Source organism: Cupressus sempervirens, chromosome 6 (assembly GCF_028749045.1).
Source record: "Cupressus sempervirens isolate cs-2001-9-10 chromosome 6, ASM2874904v1, whole genome shotgun sequence".
Taxonomy (NCBI): domain Eukaryota; kingdom Viridiplantae; phylum Streptophyta; class Pinopsida; order Cupressales; family Cupressaceae; genus Cupressus; species Cupressus sempervirens.
This window is the reverse complement of record NC_143123.1, coordinates 473,412,096-473,432,398: the sequence shown is the minus strand read 5'-3', so window position 1 is coordinate 473,432,398 and position 20,303 is coordinate 473,412,096. Positions and strand designations below refer to the sequence as shown.

The window sequence follows — 20,303 nt, the reverse complement described above, 5'->3', positions numbered from 1 at the left end:
TGCACACTATATGGAGTTTCACAAAATTCTTTGCTCTGCAAGTTATAGGAAGACTCGTGGCATTTTGCAGACCATCTCCAATAGGCATGAGTATTAGAAAGTTGCCTGGTCTAATACCATATCAGAAATATGGACAGAGAAACTGGAAACAATTCAATCCAAAACAATACGTGCTTCTCTATATTGCATTCAATTCAAATTAGATATATAGGATTATATATCCTATATTATAGGTAACCTCCTATAACTATTCCCTTTACATAGACAAGTTGTTCTAAGTTTCTAACTCATAAACAAATAAGAACAATCAATATTAATTACATGAGCTGTAATAACAACTCACTTTTATTTTAGCACACATTATTATTCTAACCCATGTGAATATAATTTCCTAACACCCTAGCTATTGGTTTTCAAAACCCTAGCCACAACTCATAACACTTGAAAACCTAGGTCACAGAAACCCTGGTCATAGGTTACTCCTATCAAAATTGCCCTGTAATAAACCATCTCCTAAAAAATAATGTGAACCCTGCACAGTAGCATTGAAATTTACTTGAATTTTTATCAAAAAACTAGCCCAAAACAAATACACAATAATTGCAATTTATATCGATTAAATACTTGCAATTTTAAAAGAAAATAGATCATGATTCTCTTAAAAAATAGCTCACAATATTTTATAATCACGCCCACAATCTTACACTTCTTTTGAGTCACAATTTTTCATAAAAATCTTCTACCCATCTTTTTGTAAAAACACCTTGCGATTTTCTTTTGCAAACTAGACATGAATTTCATAATCAAAATTCATGTTTCTTCCTTGCCCCTAGCCACAATTTTTACAAAGAAAAAAATTCTGTAACTCCACACAAAAAAATGTATATAAAATTTTTGGAAAATATTCCCAAAATTCCCTCCAATTGCGCAATTTTTCTCCAAACTTTCCATGTTTAATACCATGAAGAATTTAAAAATACCTGGTGATTATGCTGTAAAGCTAAATGACATTGCATAAACCACACAATAATGAAACTTCAAAATTCCAAAATAAACATAGATGATTACAATGTAACTCTGATTTTTATTATTTCAAAAAACTTACAAGGATAAGATAAGATAAGATAAGATAATGATATGAATGTCCAACAAAAGACCAAAAAGAGGTCTATGGGACTGAAAGATAACAATAGTGAGGCTAACACCAGCAGGAACACACAAAGATGTCCGAAAGTAAATGAATAAAACCAAAGCAACAACAACAAAAAACAGAGACAGAGAAAACGCTAGGAGTCTTTCTTGGGCGAAAAGAAATCAGTCATTGAATGATACACGTGCCGATGTGTAGAGGCATTGTACTATCTCTAGCCAATCACAAAGGAGTGTCCCTGGTGCAAATAGCCAAAATGGGATCTGACACATCTCGAAAGCCCGTTAGATTGAATAAAGCTAAAAGGCCTTTTCACACCACACAAAGGAGATAATGGTGTAAAAAAGGTAGTAATGAGCTGAGTAGACAAGTGCAGGTGTGGAAGCAGTGACTGGATCATGCTATCATGGAGCGTAGTGGCCTCATGAAGATAAAGTGCAAGACATCTCTGATCATAATAGCTGAAAAAAGTCATAGAAACAGAAGCACTCCCAGAACAGACAACAAAATCTCCCTCTGATCTCATAGTAAATAGGGCATCGAAAAAAAAATAAGCCTCAATCTCCACCTCCCCTAAAGTACAGAGCATACAGTTCCGCTCTCCACTATCAATATGATGATCAGTTTGAGCCCGAAGACAGTGAGAACCAACTCTGAAAGAACCTAAAGAGATCCATAGGGCATGAGACCACCATTGTGAAAGGTAGCTAGGATGGACAATAATCCCATTAGAAATATCTCCAAAAAGTGCTCCGCATAAAAGGACATCCATAGGCATAACCCGCTAGAAGGGTTAACCCGAGTAGTGACAATGTAACGTCTGTAAATGTCAAGACGAACATGCTCATTCAACTCCTGCCGAGAGGGGAGAAGATGAGCAAGAGCATCCAATGAAAACTAAAAAGGGGGGAGACGATCAATGTCAATCCCAATCGAACTCAACAAAGAAGAAGCCTATGCATACCAACAATGCGTGCGAGAACCAAACTCAGTATTCGCAGTAGAAACAGAAGAACAATAAGTTAAATAGGAGTAACAGTCACGGTCCCCAGCATTATCCACAAATCCACAAAGACGATGGAGGAACCAAACCAAATCAAAAATGGCCCCGAGACTGAAAAGATGAGCACCAAACTCAGCAAAAATGACACTGTGAGGAGTGAACCTGTGACATCTGATGATGCGTCTCAAGAACAAAGTCTAAACCCACTTTATCGAGGCCCAATCTCAGCTAAGAAGAGAAGGGCCCCAAACCACATATCCATAGAGAACAGTGGGCCGTACAAGAGAGTCTAAGAGAGATAGCTTAGACAAGGTATCCTGGAAGTGATGTCTGAAACACTGTTTCTCAAGCAAAGCAAGAGAACCCATACCCTTTCTCTAGGCTAAATAGCTGGTCTCATACTGAACCGCAGACCAGAAAACATAACCCCTAGTTATGCGTAGGATGAAGTGATCTCAATCCTGAAAAATGAAGTAAAGATGAGAAGTCTTTAAACAATTAAAGACCATGACCCGAGTCTTACCAAGTTAACCACAAATTGTCGTTGATCACAAAATGAAGCCAAGCCATGAACAAGTCTCTGTAACCTATCTGGAGAGGAAGCAAGGAGAACCACATCATCCACAAAAATAAGGATGGAGATCAGAACCTGATGAAGTTATCCATCCCCAGGGAGCGAAGACTTCAAGGGGAAGTCCTCTAGCTCTTCAATATATAACCCAAACAAAGTAGGAGAGAAAGGACAACCCTACTTAACCCCAACGGTGCTATGGATCGGATTCGAGAAGCTCTCAAGAGTCTAGAATCCCAACCACAGTCTCATAATAACAGTACATAGCATCTCAAAAATACCAACCTCCCTAAGTCTCTCGAACAGGGCCACCCTAGGAACAAAATCAAAAGCTTTGTGAAAATCAACAAAGCAACAATAGACCTTCTCCAATCTGTGTCTAGCCTCCTCAATAATAGCCCATAGTGTGAAGATGTGATCCATAGTCTAATAATCAGCCCGAAGACCGGCCTGCCCTCTAGCCCTATAACCATTCCTATCAAGCTCCGCAGATAGCATAGCATTAAAAGCTGTCACATACAGTTTGGCAAAAGTGTGCCCAATCATGATGGTTCTATAGTTCCCTGGATCAAAGACAGGGCCAGTCTTGTGAATGGGATAAATCAGATGCCTGGACCAAGAGGTCGGAAACCCAGTATGAATCACTCTATTAAAAAAAAATAAGAGAGATTGGGGCCCAGAACTGAAGCACCGAACTTGAAAAGCTTAGCCTGGAAACCCTCCTCACCAGCAACTCTACTGCACTTCATGGATCTGATTGCCTCATAAATGTGGGAAGGGGTGAAAAGGCGGACGAAAGGAGGCAAAGGGTGAATGGAAGGCTGCCCAAGAATGTCATAAAGAGCCATGGTTTGCAAGGTAAGAGAGCGAAAGTCGAGGGTGGAGAGTGGAGGAGAATTATGGGGGAAAGAGTGAGCCAAAAGAGCTGGGGATTGCAGATCAGCATGGAGGAAAGAGATTTGCACTTAGAAGCAGCAAAGTTACGCTTCTTATGCTGAAGAAAGCGGAGATAAGACGAGATCATATGGGCAAAGTCAATGGAGCGAGCTTCAAAAGCAAAACGCATAAAACAATGGAAAGATTTGCAATCTGAATCGAACCACTGGTTCATAGGGCATGTATTACGACATTTGCTATGAAAGAGCAAAGGAGGACAATGAGGAATGGAAAGGGTGGCAGAGTTAAGGATAGCCAACGCAAGCAAGTCAAACATGGAGGCGGCCTCGCACGAGTCCGAGAAACACAGTGGGCTGAAGAGTCTCGAAAGATGAGCAGAAAAGAGTTCACAATCACCATCAAGAAAACGAAAGCGAATTGGCGAGCGAGCAATGACAGATAAATGATGAGCTGACATAGAGGGGGCAAAAGAAGAGAGGAGAGGCGAAAATGAATACTAAGGAGGGCATGGTCTGCCAGAGGAAGGCGCTAGATGAAGGAGGGACAGGCAAGAACATAATCAACGACACTAGCACCACCACAATGAGGCCAACAAGTGAAGAACTTAGAACCAGGGAAGCAGGAGAGGCCGTTCAAGATCACAAAGCCGGAAGACTCACAAAGCCACAGCAAATGTCTACCATATATGGATAATGGCCCAAGAGTATCCTCAGAACACCTCTGAAGCCCTAAAAAAGTTGGATCAATCTCAATGGAGCATATGGAACCCGAACTGCGATCATAAAGTGGAGTTTGGAGTATTTTGGTTCTCACATTGAAATCCCCAAGTATAATAATGTCCCCTAGAATAGCAAACTAAGAAATAGTCTCGCAAAGATCGATAAAAGGGTCTCCGTCATCGGTAACATGAATAGCATAATGAGAGGAAGCCGATGGAAAGTAGCAAGCAGCCAAATAAAGATCTCTTTGACGGTGACACTTCCAGTCAATGCGGACCCACATAAATCTGGCAAACATGTCTGAGTGTACAATAGAAGTGCTACTAAAAATATCCTCCTTAATCAAACAAGCTACACCACCTGAGCCCCCGTACTCCTCTAAAAACATGAACCTCCTCTCTACAAATAGATAACCACTGAAAACCGGTAACACCTGGAAGAGAACGTACAAGACTCGTGAGTCTTGGTTATGACAAGAATATTTGTGGATCCCATACCATCATAAAGAAGACCAAGTAATGACCATAAAGATCCATTACCATTCCAACAATTAACAAGAAGGGAGCAAGTGGGGGTCTCCCTCTTGTCTGACTGTTGATGGGACCGTCATTTGGCCTTGGGGGCTTGCCTCTCTTCCCAACCATTTTGGGGGGGGGGGGGCGGGATCTCTAATAGTTGCTTTCAGATTCCTGATAACTGCCCATTAACCAACCCACCTCACTTCTACAACAATACTACGAGCATGTTTGAGCTGTGTAACCTGAAACTTCATGAGATCTTCATCTAAGAAGATCTTGGAAGGAACAGAAAATAGCTTCCTCTTAGCACGGAGAGCCCAGAGCCTGTCTACAAGTGAAAAGAATCTGATAAAAGGACGTCACCATGTCCAAACCAGCACCTGTCCAATGTGATGTCAGTAAGACCAAGTTGGTCATAGAGGAAAGAGCGTCTAGCTACGAGAGGATCATGAGTAGAGGAAAGTCCACGAACCCACAGGTTAAGCTCTCAAACCCATCTCACCCTCTTATCCTCGATCTTACCTTGTATCAATTTGTCAATATTAGCCAGAGGTTGAGAGTCTATGTTACTACAAAGAGAGACCTGTGACTTGACTTTCAGTTCGGTTTCAGGTATAAGAGAGGAGTGCTTAGCTGCTATGATGGATTGTTGTTCTTTGATGGAATCAAGTCCTTCCAGTTGTGAAATAATAGAGCTAATACTGGTTTGCAGTCCTGTTGTCTCAGTGGTGAAAGTATCTCAAAAATTTTGGAACCGAGTCGTATTGGAGGTTGTGGCACTCTTAAGTTAAAAAATGGTATCAGTTAGGGAGGTAACCTACTCTCTCAATTGTAAATTGTCTAGTTCTAGCTTGGAAATCCTGTCACATAACCTTTGATAAGTGAGGAGTTGTTGTCCATGGATTGAACCTAAATCAACATTGTCTGCCATATCCAGAAAGAGCAAGAGACCACAGTCAAAAATGTAGAAAGGAAGCTGAAGCCAATACCCGCACAAGATCTGGTAGAGGCACACCTAAACACACTAAAAACCCAAATGCTGAAGCCAATACCCACACAAAATCCAACAGAAGCACACCAAAGCACACTAAAAACCCCTACGAAAGACCTGAAAACCAAACAGAAGAGAGGAGGAGAGCGCTAGGAGAAAACCAGGCCAGGCGGAGCACCAACAAGTTGCAGAACACACCCTCATGCAACAGACGAAAACACCTTCACGCCACAGACGACAGGCCAAGTGGAACACCTACACGTCAAAGACCACACCCGGCGACCAAGAACAAGCGACAAGCAACCCCGAAACCCACAAAAATCAGGTCGCGACCACCCCATAAAGCTCCACCGACGAAATCTATGAAATCACACCAAGCAAATAGAGGAAAACAAATCGAAGAACACACCCACACCAGTAGCCCGCGGATTCAACTACAACGGGAGCCATGAATGATCACGGAAGGTGTCGAGGTCATGGCAGAGAACAACAGCATCGAGGTCCTTCCCAACTGATACAGCTTACAGCTACATGTGATGTTTTGCATACAATTTTTCAGTTCTTTCGAAACTTATCTTTCATTTCTTAAATACAAATGTGTGATTCGAACTTCTATACTGTTCCTATCTTTATACTGATTCAGCTAAAACATTCTCTCTCAAAAATCAGCTTTAATTACAAAAGGCAAAGAATGAGATGGAAGATAATTCTAAGTCATTATGATATCTACACTTTGGTGGACTATTTAGCTAAGTAAAAGGCTCTCACTTTAATCCTAAAAAGGGAAATGCAAAATAGACTAAATTAAACCACTTGAACTTTTCCCCCACACATTCACGCCAATCCTATGCAGAAGCTCCTATCAAAGATAAAAACTCAACAATTGGCCAGTTCATTAGAACTGCAAGTGGCACCAATGCAAGGTCATGAATACCATACGAATACCATACAAGAAAAAATGATCTCCATTAAACAAGGCAGGGGTCTAACAATTTGGAAAACAAAAAGCAAAACTTTAGAGTTATCATCCAAAACGGATCATGTGGCAAGAAATTAAGGAAAAAAGGTATCCAATAGGGACAAAGACAGTGTAGTTGATCCAGGTAGCAATTCAAGACAAAAGCCCCTTCAATGCAGACCAGCCTCAACGAATAAGATATCCTTATTTTCCCTTATCCCCTTTGCAACATCAAGGGGCAAAAATTTTAAGTTTTTATTTAGGAAAAAATGAAAAACATGGTGAGGTTTCAAGTGGACATCATTCATAGAATATCCAGTGAATATGAACCTAAGATTTAAAATACAATAATTCCATCGTTCCAATTTCACCCAAGTGAAGATTATTCTTGAACAAAGAAACCAACCATAACTCATGATACCAGTTAGGGGCACCCCATAAAAGCTACAACAGTGGATTAGACAATATGTACATGAAACTAACAAAAATGTTTATTTATATTCTTCCATTAACAAACCAAGTAACTAAAGAAAAATTCATGTTAGGCATCCTGTCAAGTCATTAACTTATTTTTGTATGCCTGACAAAAGACGGAGACAAAAGAAACAATTGTAGCATCTTATATAATATGGAATCAATTTAAATTTTCCAAGATAGTTATATCCATGCATAACTCTATTGTAGGAACAAAAACAGTTCCAAAAAAAAATTCAGGTGGACCATCCAGGTTATTTAATTAAATTTTCTGTGAATGCATGCTTTCATATGTTTCAACTTTCTATTCAATTTCTCATGAAGTTGCTTTTTCTCAATCAGAAAATTCACAATTTTGTAGCCATAAATATATAAAAAATTAAATAAGACCAAATTTCATCCAAATTGCAATATTATAAAACATTCAACAAATTCTTTAAATTTTTAAATCTGCAAAAAAAATGACTTTTTCTCTCTTCTATAAAGTTTGAAGTAACAGAGAGTAAGTAACTATCACCTTTAGCTGTCTCTGCTGTTCTTGCTCTTTAACTTCTTTCAGCTCCTGTAAGTGATTCATTTCTTATACGTCAAGGGAATAAGCACATGTAAGTAGCCAAAGCACAGCACTAAAAAAATAGTTACTTAGAATGAAGCATTGGGACAATGAGAAAATATACAAATCATATAGACAAGCATGCTTATCCCACAGCAGTACTGGATGGGAGACCTATCAAGAACTCCTGGACCTTCACCCTTAGGAGCATCACTACATGCAACAGGGAGACGAGTGTACCATTCATTGTCCTAGACACAGGTTCTTGTAAACTGCTACTAATGAAATATAGATCATGATAGATTGACTCAAAATTACCCAATCTAATCCCAACAATATATCGCAAAAATCACATATTTCCAACCTTGTCTAGCTGTTGGCACATTTTCTGGTAATCAGAAGCTTCGTGGCGTATTTTACACAGCTCTTCTTCCAGCATAGCAGACTTTGTCCTCAGGGATGCAATCTCACCCTACATGGCTTTCAGATTAAAGAGTCAAATAAAAGCTTTACAATGTGAAACAAAAATAAATAAAACCTATAAGTTTCATATAGAGTACAGATCCACCATTTATAAATCAGCATTTCCCATCCATCATCTGAATTATCTATTTATTCTTAATAAACAACTAATTGTTACAGTTCTCCAAATATGCATTGTAAAATGCAATCTGTTGCATTTACCTGCGAGCAATTCTGGTTGTCGAGCTCATTAATTTTTGGTCGAACCTCCTGACATGTGACGGATTAACATGTTAATATAAGATAGAATTTAAATAGTCGATAGGTATAACCCATGAGATATCCACTCATTTGAGGGAACCTCCATTTGAAGGATTGCTAAACTGATATGAATGTGTGTTAAATAGAAAACTGACAGCATTTAACAATTATAAAATGCTAACCTGTTGGGATACAGATAGGTTGATTCCTGATTGCATTGATGCTTCTGACACGAATCTTTCCACCTTAAAGAAACATTTATATTAATTTTTAGAATAAAATGAGAATTGCAAAGCAAAAAGCACAGGATCTACAACATTAAAAGGCATAAATTGGATCTGAATGTGGCTCTACCTTGTGTGATCTGCTTTCACTGTTTCCATTCAATAATCCCACTCTAGAAGGAGAATTTGATGTTTGCTTTTCCTCATTTACCTTCAAATTGCGTCCTCTTGCTACTGCACCACGTCCTCTGCCTCGGCTAGCCCTTTTTTTGCTTGTCTCTTCTCGGTTGCTGGTTTGAAGATCCATAGTGTCAGAAGAAGACTTATTTCCATCTGCAAACGCCTGAACAACATGTACATTCCATGATTGAAGGATTCTCCTTAAATATCTATTTCAGCAGTACAATACAACAAAGCACTAACTAATGACAAGGTTGGAAACGCAAAATTACAAAAAGGAAAACAAATCTATAGTAAAAGTCGAAAAGCAGAATTAGGCAGAGATTGAAAAGATCTAACAGCCGAAGATGGGAGATAAACCTCTTCTTTGTGCTTAACCCCATTATTATAAAAGAGAGGATTGTAACAAACTGTGATCTAGATCAAACAGTCATTTTTTGCTTCACTTCCTACTCTATTAATGAATAGCATTGAAACTCACAACTTGACAAAACTCAGTAGACCCAATTTTGACTTGAAATTGCTACTCAACAACACAGTTAAAATTGGCATAAACTACTATAGACAAGTAAATGGTTGAGTTTCTCGGCTATTTTATTTTTGCACAAGTACTTGGCAAGTTTTTCAATCTATGAAGTAAGAAGGATGGATGCCCAAAAGGCATGACATTTTTTAAAGTTAAAATGATGAGAAGACACTTCTTTCGAAAATTGAATTGTATCTGTAAGAAAAATTATGATGTCTTCTATCTTGGATACTTTTTCTAATCATTCTATTTTTTTCCACATAATCAATGAAAACAAATTTTGCTGAATTAAATACAGATCCTAAAGTTACAATACCATGATCTGAATAATCAAATAATATCTATAGACTGCACAAGCAAGGTAAAATTGGAACCTCAGCCTGGTGAAAGATGGATGTCTCCTCTCCGTCATTGCAGCGTTGTCGCTTGTGGGGATTTGCTTGAATCAGAAATTCTCCACCCATCTGAAAGAATAAGAATAAATAAAACTCATACCAGCATATTGAAACTCAATGATGACAAATTTTTCCTTAATTTATTATAACTCTACCATATAAGAACTCTGGCCGAAAAGTAGAAAATTACATGGTGCTGCTTCATAAATACTTTGGTTAATTGAGATCCAAATCAGCTTCTACCATAAAACAGGCAGAATAATGACTGAGAGACTAATTTTGCTAATACAGCTTATAATTGGTATCATCTCAAAAGACTGCAGCATGGAGTTGGCTGAGGTATTGATTGATTTCAAGTTGTACTTTGTTATTTGACAAAACCAAACCCCTCTTTCAAGGTTGAAGATATAAAAGGTGATATCAATGCCCATTCATGCCTAGACAAAGTTATACCAATATAATGTTGGGTTGAAGATTGTAGCTATGATAGAAATCTTTATCTCTGATTTTATAAAATAGAAATATAACCGTTATGGTCATCTTCAGCTGAAGAAGATTTTTTATGATAATATTTGAGATAATATTATATGAAGAGACGTGTGTCATGTGAAGAGGCATGCATTTGGAAATTTGAAGAGCCATTTATTGGAAATCAAAGGGACCTTTAGTTGTGATATGAAGAGTCTCTTAATTCTATATCTACATGAGATTGTGTTGTGTGTAAAGACATATCAAGTAAAAGCATTGTACTTGAACATTTATTATCAATAAAAGAGATTTTTTTCTGGTGTGGCTAGGTTTTTCTCTTCAAGTGGAAGGGTTTTCCCAAGGTAATCTCTTGTGTCTTGTGTATTTTTTATTCACTTTCTTATTGTTGTTCATCTAATTATTTCTGGGCTAAACTTTAACATGATATCAGAGGCTAATTTTGATAACAGCAATAAAGAAGTCTCTGGAACTTCTTCTATGAACGCTGCCAACACTCTGATGTTGGCTTCATTGGACCGCCAATCTGTGCAACTAGAGCATCCTTAACTTTCTGTGTGTAGATGGGCAAGAGAGAAAAATGATTTCAAGGTTTCCATTTTGTTTCTTTCACGATGCGGATTGACCAAAGCGGAAGGGGTCCTATGCTGTTTTATTGCCTTCAAAGCTTACAACAGACTATTGACGGCTCGTGCTTCTATTGGAGGCCTAGGATACCAGTAATACTGTATGTTAGATATCAGTTTGATGCTTTGGTTCAGTTTAAATTGATACTCAAGGAGGTAGTCGATTCACTCAGGCCTCATTCCGAGTCACTGCGAGGCATCAATTGTTGCTTGTCATTGAATATGTGAAGCAATCTTTTTCATCTCTCAGAATCGGCACTTGATCTTCCCAAGGTGCTATTTTTCTTTGTTAATTCAACTTCTTCCTCCTGTCATGATCTCTGCTTTATTCAAAATTGTTATGTGTGAATTCTTTATCTCTCCTTCATTGAGTGTGATGTCTTGTTCGGCAATTCAGAGAGATTTCTCAATCTCTGCAAGTTATGCGGAAAAGTAAATATGCTGTATTGTATTTGACGGGTCTGAGGTTCAAAGCACTCTTCTGCCTTGCTCTTTTTGGTGGAATCCTTCCATTTATGTGTCAAGGGCTATTTTTGTTATGAGTCACTATGATTCATAATTTTCATTGTGTTCGATTTATGGATTCTTGCATTTTGGTAATTGACTGTCTTCATGTTCATGCATTGCTACTATTGCCATGGCATAGATCTTCAATGACTTGTCAACTAAGACATGTCGTGTGTATATGTTTCATCAATTCATATGTGGAATGTCATTTGTTCATGCTGAGAGACATGGGATCATGTTTTGCACATGCCTCTCGAATTTCATAATGCTTGGTCTCTTGGTCTTCATCGTGTAACTCTTAGCCATCTATTGAGACTATAAGTGTCATGTTACATCTGACTCCCTATCGATAGACGACTCCTTGTTTAGTAACTGTTATTTATTACTTTTCTGTGAGATGTATCACCATTTTTCTAAGTTATGTGTTCAGGTAGTTTGAAGAAGAGATAATCAGTTTTCTTTTTTGAGCCTCTTTCCTGTGATATGCAGGATGCTGGTATTGTATCGATGGTTTTTATAATCTCAGTGTTATTCACTGATGCAGGAGCATCTTGTATTTTCTCGATGGCTACTTTGGAGTTCATGGGAGGAGGCTCGGTAGTTGCTTTGGAGGGTGCTTGGAATGGTACTCGATCAAAGAAGGAATGGTGCTCGGCATGCTATGGAAGCTCGGCATGGTCTATGGAGCTCGGCATGTTCTTGGAGCTCGGGCATGGTCTTGGAGCTCGGCATGTTCTTTAGAGCTCGGCATGGTCTTGGAGCTCAGCATGGCCTTTGGAGCTCGGCATGGTCCTTGGTCACTCTGCATGGTCTTTGGTCACTCGGCATGGTCTAGGAGGAGCTCGGCTTTGCTTAGGAATTTGGTGCCTGTTGTAGGCCATGTATCTAATTTTCTACAATGAGTTAGAGGATGAAACTTTCAGAGATTGAAGAGGGCCTAGACTTCTAACTACGGTTCGAAGCTTGAGTTCTAATTCATTCGGAGCTAGGAGATATGGCAATTTTACTAAGACATCAAATTTGGGAATTTAATTGTTGTAGGAGGCCAACTTTGGCATTTAATTTATGTATTTGCATTTAATTTGTGTTTTGGGCTGACTTGTGGCTTAGATTGGTATAAGTAGGGGTTGTGGGGAAGTCTTTAGGGATTATTGATCCATGAAGGAGAAGTAGAGGAGCTTGGAAGAGCGAATTTTGAGAAGAGCTAGTAGTTGCGGCTTGGGAAACAAGGAGATTGCTTGGTGGGCTTATGAGCACAAGTTGAAATCTTCCTTGGGGTTTCTACCAGAGTGTGGATCTGGACTAGCTAGGGTTTGGATTAGATCTTGAGGGATCTTACAGAACTATTACTTGCTTTGTATTTGGCCGTAACCGGGAAGGCCTTATAGCCAGCACATTGCATGTAATCAATTATATTTTATGAATATATTATTGTGATTTGGTATCAGATCTTGTGTTATTGCTCCTGTTATTGTGTTTCCGCTACGTGGCCATGTCGCACTGCGTTAGGTGGTATCAAAGCGAAGGTTGTTCCTGAGTGTGTAGACAGATCGCCGAAGTTGAGGCAGTTTGCACCAGGACTTGGGTTGGAGAAGTAGATCTGATTTGATTTGAGGGCTTGTAGATGGATTGATGGATGTGAAGATGGAAGACTGATCTTGTTGAGGCATGATCGTAGAGAGTTTGTGGATTGCAGATCCGTGGTCCTGGACTTGTGATGTGGTTCTTGATTATTCATGCAAGGTGGCAGGTTGCGATCTGACTTGCAAATAATTCAAGGTTGTCACAAGGAGCGTGGGAAGGATTTGTTGCAGAGGGTTTACGAAGATCTTGGGAGATGGCTCCAAAAGGATTGGACCCTGAGATGATAGCGAATATCCATGATGTGGTGGAGAGGAATTTTTCTAAGATGTCTGCTTGGTTTGAAGCTAGCTTGGCTGATCAGCTTTCTGAGATGTCTACTCGGTTTGAAGCTAGCTTGGCTGATCGAGTTAAGGATGAGGTGAGGAAGGAATTCCGTGGATGTTTGTGGAGCTGGAGTCTACCGATCTGGAAGAAAGTTATTTGGTCGGTTAAGAGACTTGTTCGTGAGAGAAGATGGAATAGCGAGGTTGAGGTTGGTTTTGTTGATCAGTTTGTGGAGTTTGATACAAAACTTGTAGAGCAACTAGAGGTTGTTGCTAAGGATATTCCTAACCTTGTTGATGCTGGGATGGACATTGGTTTTCATGATCAGTCGGTTGGGTTTGACATGGAAAGTGCAGAGCACTTGGTTGTGGATGATCTAATTATTGTTAGTGGTGAAGAGCATCTTGTTATGAGCAATGAGATTGCTAGGGTTGTGAGTTTGGGATGTGTTGATGGAGATCTACATGTTGCTATTGATGTGGATTTTGTGGCTAATGTGGGGTTTGTTGCTGCTGGTGTGGATTCACTAGTTGTTGTTGTAGATGAGGGTTTGTTGATGAAGCATTATGTTCAGTTTGTTCCTGGGAGTGAGCATGCTGATTGGGTGGTTGAGATTTTTGTGTTTGACAAAATGATGCAGATGTGGATGATGTGCAGATTGGTTTTCTTGTCCCTATTGGAGTGGAAGCCTTTGGTGAAGATGAAGTTGGTTGACCTTTCTTTGGGCATCAAAGTGTGGGACACACTTTTCTACTCCCCTAGGGAGTCTAATGCAGGAGCATCTTGTATTTTCTCGGTGGCTACTTTAGAGTTCATGGGAGGAGGCTCGGTAGTTGCTTTGGAGGGTGCTTGGAATGGTACTCGGTCAAAGAAGGAATGGTGCTCAACATGATATGGGAGCTCAACATGGTCTACAGAGCTAGGGCATGTTCTTGGAGCTCGGAATGGTCTTGGAGCTCAGCATGTTCTTTAGAGCTCGGCATGGTCTTGGAGCTCGGCATGGTCTTTGGAGCTCGGCATGGTCCTTGGTCACTCGGCATGGTTTGGGAGGAGCTCGGCTTTGCTTAGGAATTTGGTGCCTGTTGTAGGCCATGAATCTAATTTTCTACAATGAGTTAGAGGATGAAACTTTGAAAGATTGAAGAGGGCCTAGACTTCTAACTACGGTTCGAAGCTTGAGTTCTAATTCATTCGGAGCTAGGAGATATGGCAATTTTACTAAGACATCGATTTTGGGAATTTAATTGTTGTAGGAGGCCGACTTTGGCATTAAATTTGTGTTTTGGGCCGACTTGTGGCTTAGATTGGTATAAGTAGGGGTTGTGGGGAAGTCTTTAGGGATTATTGATCCATGAAGGAGAAGTAGAGGAGCTTGGAAGCGCGAATTTTGAGAAGAGCTAGTAGCTGCGGCTTGGGAAACAAGGAGATTGCTTGGTGGGCTTGCGAGCACAAGTTGAGATCTTCCTTGGGGTTTCTACCAAAGTGTGGATCTGGACTAGCTAGGGTTTAGATTAGATCTTGAGGGATCTTGCAGAACTGTTATTGTAATTGCTATTGTATTTGGTCGTAACTGGGAAGGCCTTGCAGCCCGGCACATTGCATGTAACAGTTGTGTTATAAATAACGAGTTGTGATTTGGTATCAGATATTGCATTGTTACTTCTTGCCCTTGTGTTATTGCTTTTGTTATTGTGTTTCCGCTGCGTGGCCGTATCGCACTGCATCATTCACTGATTCTTCCCTATCATGGTCTTTTGCAGAGTTCTGAGTGCAGGGGATATACTCTGCTCTGCATAAGCCATATTTGATATTTTTCTATATATTGCATTTAGCCTGTGATAGCTATTTTCATCTGTTTATCGTGTTTTTAAATAGATAAACTCTATTGTTTGTATTACATCTGATCATGTGTGATCGTTGAGCAGTCTTTGTGATTCATCATAGTTAATAGAGATTCATTTGTATGGAATCGGATGTCCAGGCATATAGATTCATTTGTATAAGTCAATTTCAGGCATATAGATTCAGGTATGATCGACTCCAATGATCCTCTATGTCCCACGGATCTGAAGCCCCACTCTTCTAAGGATTTATCTATTGTGGTGGTGTAGGCAGGTGTTGAATAACACCTTAGGACTTATTTTGGCATCTTCAATGGCCACAAAGATTCTGAAATTTTATCAATTCTCACTTGTTTCCTTTTGTTGAAAGTCTGTGGCATGTCTTGAGTGCACCGAGTCAAAGTTGGTTTTCACCCATACTTCTGCATATAATTTATACTGATGTATTAGAATATTTCTTTTGTTTTGTCAGTTCAGGTCTCTATCTTGTGGCAAACAAGAAAGAACAGTTTAAGGAAGATAATTTTATGAAATCGAAGTGCTTCCCAAGAAAATAATGAACTATGGATTGGCACCAGCACAGAGATAAGTATCCTATGACTATATCTTGAATATTGAATTTTTGTTACAACACTGGGAATAGTGTTTTCTTTGAACATTAATCTCTATATGATAGATTTTATAAATTATTATTAATCTCCCTTTGTTGCAGGATGCATCAACAAAACGATGAGAGATTCAAGAACATGAGGATGTTGCATGTAGTCATGAGACTGAATTGATGATACAGAAAATTCAAAGGAGGTACATTAAGCTTCAGAGGGAGGTTACGTGAGGGAGACGCCTAACCCTTTACAAACTTATGTGGCAGTGTAATTGCTCCCTGTTTGATCAAATTGGAATCAGCTATCTTATTATGGTGATCAAAGTTGTCTCTGCTGAGAGGGAGTCTCTAATGAGAGAGAATCTCAGTCTTTCTTATATATGTCACTATAATGCATTAGTCTTTAAGAAAAGTCTGAGGTGAGAGCCCTCGTTCCACCCTCTGCAAGTAGGCATGGTGGAAATGCATTCTTCTTTGGGAGAAGTCTGAGGTGAAAGCCCTCGTTCCACCCTTTGCAAATAGGTTTGGTGGACCACCGTATGCGAGTAGGCATGGTGGAAATGCATTCTTCTTTAAAAGAAATCTGAGGTAAAGGCCCTCATTCCACCCTCTCCGAGTACGTATGGTGGACCACCCTCTACAAGTAGGCATGGTGGAAGTCATGTGTGTGACTCCATTTTATATGCTTATAAAATAAATATGGTAAATTATGTTATGTTGAGAGAACATGTTTTATGTGATTGGCATCTTTGGTTGCAGCTATGTGTGTCCGTCATACTAAAGATCTCTCTCTTGCTAAGAGGGAGTGTTGAAGATTGTAGCTACAATTGAGATCTTTATCTTTGATTTTATGAAATAGAAATATGACTGTTTTGATCATCTTCAATTGAAGAAGATTTTTATGATAATATTAGAAGAGACATGTGTCATACGAAGAGGTAGGTGTTTGAAAATATGAAGGGACTTGTTTTTTGAAAATCGAAGGGACCAACAGTTGTGATAAGAAGAGTCTCTCAAATTCTCTATATACATGAGATTGCATTGTGTGTAAAGAAGTTGTATCAAGTAAAAGAATTCTACTTGAACAATTGTTATCAATAGAAGAGATATTTTTCTGGTATGGCTGGGTTTTTCCCTTAAGTGGAAGGGTTTTCCCAAGTTAATCTCAAGTCTTTTGTGTATTTTTTACTCTTTTTCTTGTTGCTGTTTATCTAATTATTTCTGGGCTAAACTTTAACTTGAACCATAAAAAATCAATCAACACTAACAAGCCCTAATTTTTTGTGTCATATACACAAGTGCATGCAAAGTAGCCTGATAGAACGAAATAGGAAGGTTAACTGCATTTACAGAATATGTATTCACTATCTTGAGCTGAGAAATATTGTCCAATTATGATTGTCTCTGTTGATTTTTTGTTTACTTCATTTAGGCAATGAATAGGATCCATTATGCACGTTACAGCTCAAATTGCTTGTTTTTGTACAGAAGTACGTTTTTTGTTACTTCAGTCTAAATATCTATTACTCTTCGGCGTAATGAATCATGCATCTCTCTCAGATAAAAATAGAATGATATAAACCATCTCAAAATTCTCTGTTGAAATAGATCTGGAAACTTACATCATCATCAGAGTCTGTAGAGGAGCTTGAAGGCAACACAACCTCCTCAACAGCCCCAGCCTTCGCAGGTAGACTTTGCCAGTTAGCTTGAACCGGTGCAGACGGCGCCTTGCCTGCCATTCTAGCTTCCAGTTTTGCAAGTTTCACAGGCAATGATGAGTCTGATTGATTTGAACTGGAAGAAAAATGCATCAGCATCTCCTCAGACATTGTTTAAAGAAAATGCCTTGCCTCTTTCTTCACTCTCTAATGCCTCTCCTCCTACCTGAAAAGGAATTTGAATTCCAACTTCAGTTTATGCTTCACCTTGACAATTGAAATAATTATCAGCTCAGCGCCATACAAATACAAGTCTGGAATTCCCGTACAGGCGCACCCGCAATGGTTTAACATCAACATCCAACATTATAACACAAGATATCATTTGGTGGCTGACATGGACATTTACATGCTAAAAAAACAAAAAATCTACTCTGCTTTGAGAAACTCAGAAACCCAAAAGTGACCTGCCTGCATGCCTTCCTGTCATCTTCTTAAAATCTTCATCTAAAAGAATGATAATGCAGGTAGACCAAATAGATGCCAACTAAAAGACTAATCATAAGTACAAATCTAATAGTAGGAGATGGACGGTAATGCGAGAGAAGAGAGTACAGAAACAAAGGGACCAAATGAGATAAACTAATTTAAAACTGCAAAAATGGTAATTGAAAACTCGCGTTGCAAAATAACTAAAAATATTACCTACTTTGTAAATGATAAGAGAATGTGTATGAGATGGTTGTGATAAAAGAGCATCCAACCAAATGTGCCTCAATTGCAAACTAGGCACCTCGGTAGTATCAGATACATGATAAAAAGATGAACTGCAAGCACGAGCACGAGCACGAGCACATGATACAGCAATAGAAAGGAGCATCTGGACTCAAAATTTTCATTGGAAACAATTTGTATACCTTATAATCGGATCCCGAACTGAGATCAATATTTAATTAACAAAATTGGGTGTTTGACTTCTTCGGGATCAATGTAACTTTTGATTGGTAAAACTTATGTCCTTTCCCCTTTGATACAAAACAGCCATCAATACTTTGGACCTTGACATCAAAACCTTAACACTCTTTGAGCCCATTTCCGCACTTTTGAATTACTTGGGCTCCAAAAAGCCATTCGTGGACAGCTTCCATTCAAAGGCAGATATGTAGAAAACGGGCGACAAACTAAAAAGGAAAGAGAATTATAAGAGACTACTGTTTGGCCAAATAGATTCCGCGAAGCATTTCGGCATTTAGGATTTGAACTAGGACTTGGCTAAAACTGACTGTCCCAAAATTGGACAGGGCACTATTGGACAGTTTGGGTATTTAGTTATTTCTCAAACAGGAGTCATATCAGCAAGAAAACGGAGATGGGTACTTCTTGGGTCAAATGGCCTATTCAACAAAAGTGAGAATGGTTTATACTGGCGGATCAGTCATTTGCATTTTGCCATGGGCTATAGAATCAAGAGGCGTACAATACCCTGCAAATGGCAAACACTAGATCTCTATAATTAGCAAACATGCTAAAGAGGGCATCCTAATAATAATTATGAGCCCTATTGAAGCATACCATACAAAAGAAAAGTCATGAAACTCAGATATATGCATACCTTCGTTTTTTAAGTTCTTTTTGGGTGGATACTCCGACAGGATTATTTTATGGTTTGTGTAATTTTTCCCTCTTTGATCTTGTCTTTATATGGTAGCAATGCATGTGAGGGCATATGGTGGTAAATTTAAAGATTAAGGATTGGTTTGGTTGTTAATTATGATAGATAATTTGATTCATTTATATTAAATAAAAGTGAGAGTGGGAAGTTTAAAGATTGAAGATTGGTTTGATTGTTGATTATGGTAGATATTTTGATTCATTTATATTAAATAAATAGAAGTGAGAGTGGAAGTTATTTTACTGGTATTCATGATAGTAAAAGGAGTTTAAGATATCAAAGCTATAATATTAACATCTTTTAATATATTTTTCTATGTGGGCTCTTCTATTATGAAAGTTAATTAAGAATTTTGCTTTTTGAAGTTTGATTGTTTAATAAGGATCAAGGATTGGTTTGGCTATTAACATGATAGATATAGCAATTCATATATATTAAATAATGGTATTATTTATTGTATTTTATTGAATAATTATAAATTTTAAAAATAATAATAGTTAGTTATTTTTTATGTGATTCATGTCTCTTATTTGATTTGTTTTAAGAGGTTTAATCTTTAAAATGGTTTTCTATTGAGTTGTTGGTTTATTATCTATTTAGAATGTTGTTCTTTACAACTATACATTGTTTTACCAAAATTGGTCAATGGGATGTTGAACATTTGGAGGTATTTTATCTTATTCTTTCCCAAGATCTATGATTGTATAATATTTGGGGGCAAACCCAATCTCCTATTGAAATATAAAATGCATTGCATTTTCTTTTATTATCATTAAGACTAGCTAGCATTGGGATAAATTCCATAAACAATATGTATAAACTTAGGAAAACATGAATAATAAGTATGATAATTTTCATGTTATAGTTTTTCTAAGTCTTAAAGCATTAAAGGAGATTATACTCTTAGTTCAAATACATGAACCCATAAAAGAAAACAATGTACGTCAATGAAGAAGATTAAAACTCATTGTAAGAAATTTTGTCATGACTTTTATTTATTTTCACATTTTTTAAGAGGTTTGGCCTCATAATATTGTTAACTTTATTTTATTTTTAAATTAGCCTTAATGTTGATTTTTTTGAATTAAAATAAGTCTAAGATGTGGCAATCATTTG

The 20,303-nt window shown here is 38.3% G+C and overlaps 1 protein-coding gene across 5 annotated transcripts in view; it reads right to left on the bottom strand.

The window, feature by feature from the left end:
• TSL (Protein kinase superfamily protein) overlaps positions 1 to 19,182 on the bottom strand; it is a 131,086-nt gene extending 111,904 nt beyond the window's left edge. The window contains exons 1-10 of one of the 5 annotated variants that reach the window (XM_089788613.1): positions 19,128 to 19,182; positions 18,433 to 18,998; positions 18,221 to 18,342; positions 17,477 to 17,741; positions 9,862 to 9,951; positions 8,912 to 9,124; positions 8,740 to 8,802; positions 8,519 to 8,566; positions 8,199 to 8,306; positions 7,799 to 7,843 (exon numbers count right to left, since the gene is read on the bottom strand). In XM_089788613.1, the coding sequence (XP_089644739.1) occupies positions 7,799 to 7,843; positions 8,199 to 8,306; positions 8,519 to 8,566; positions 8,740 to 8,802; positions 8,912 to 9,124; positions 9,862 to 9,951; positions 17,477 to 17,686 (777 nt within the window). In that variant the 5' untranslated portion in view covers positions 17,687 to 17,741; positions 18,221 to 18,342; positions 18,433 to 18,998; positions 19,128 to 19,182. Of the gene's footprint in view, positions 1 to 7,798; positions 7,844 to 8,198; positions 8,307 to 8,518; positions 8,567 to 8,739; positions 8,803 to 8,911; positions 9,125 to 9,861; positions 9,952 to 17,476; positions 17,742 to 18,220; positions 19,091 to 19,127 lie in introns of those variants that run through there. The other 4 variants (XM_089788611.1, XM_089788612.1, XM_089788614.1 and 1 more) reach the window with 4 other exon arrangements.
• Positions 19,183 to 20,303: the final 1,121 nt, after the last annotated feature.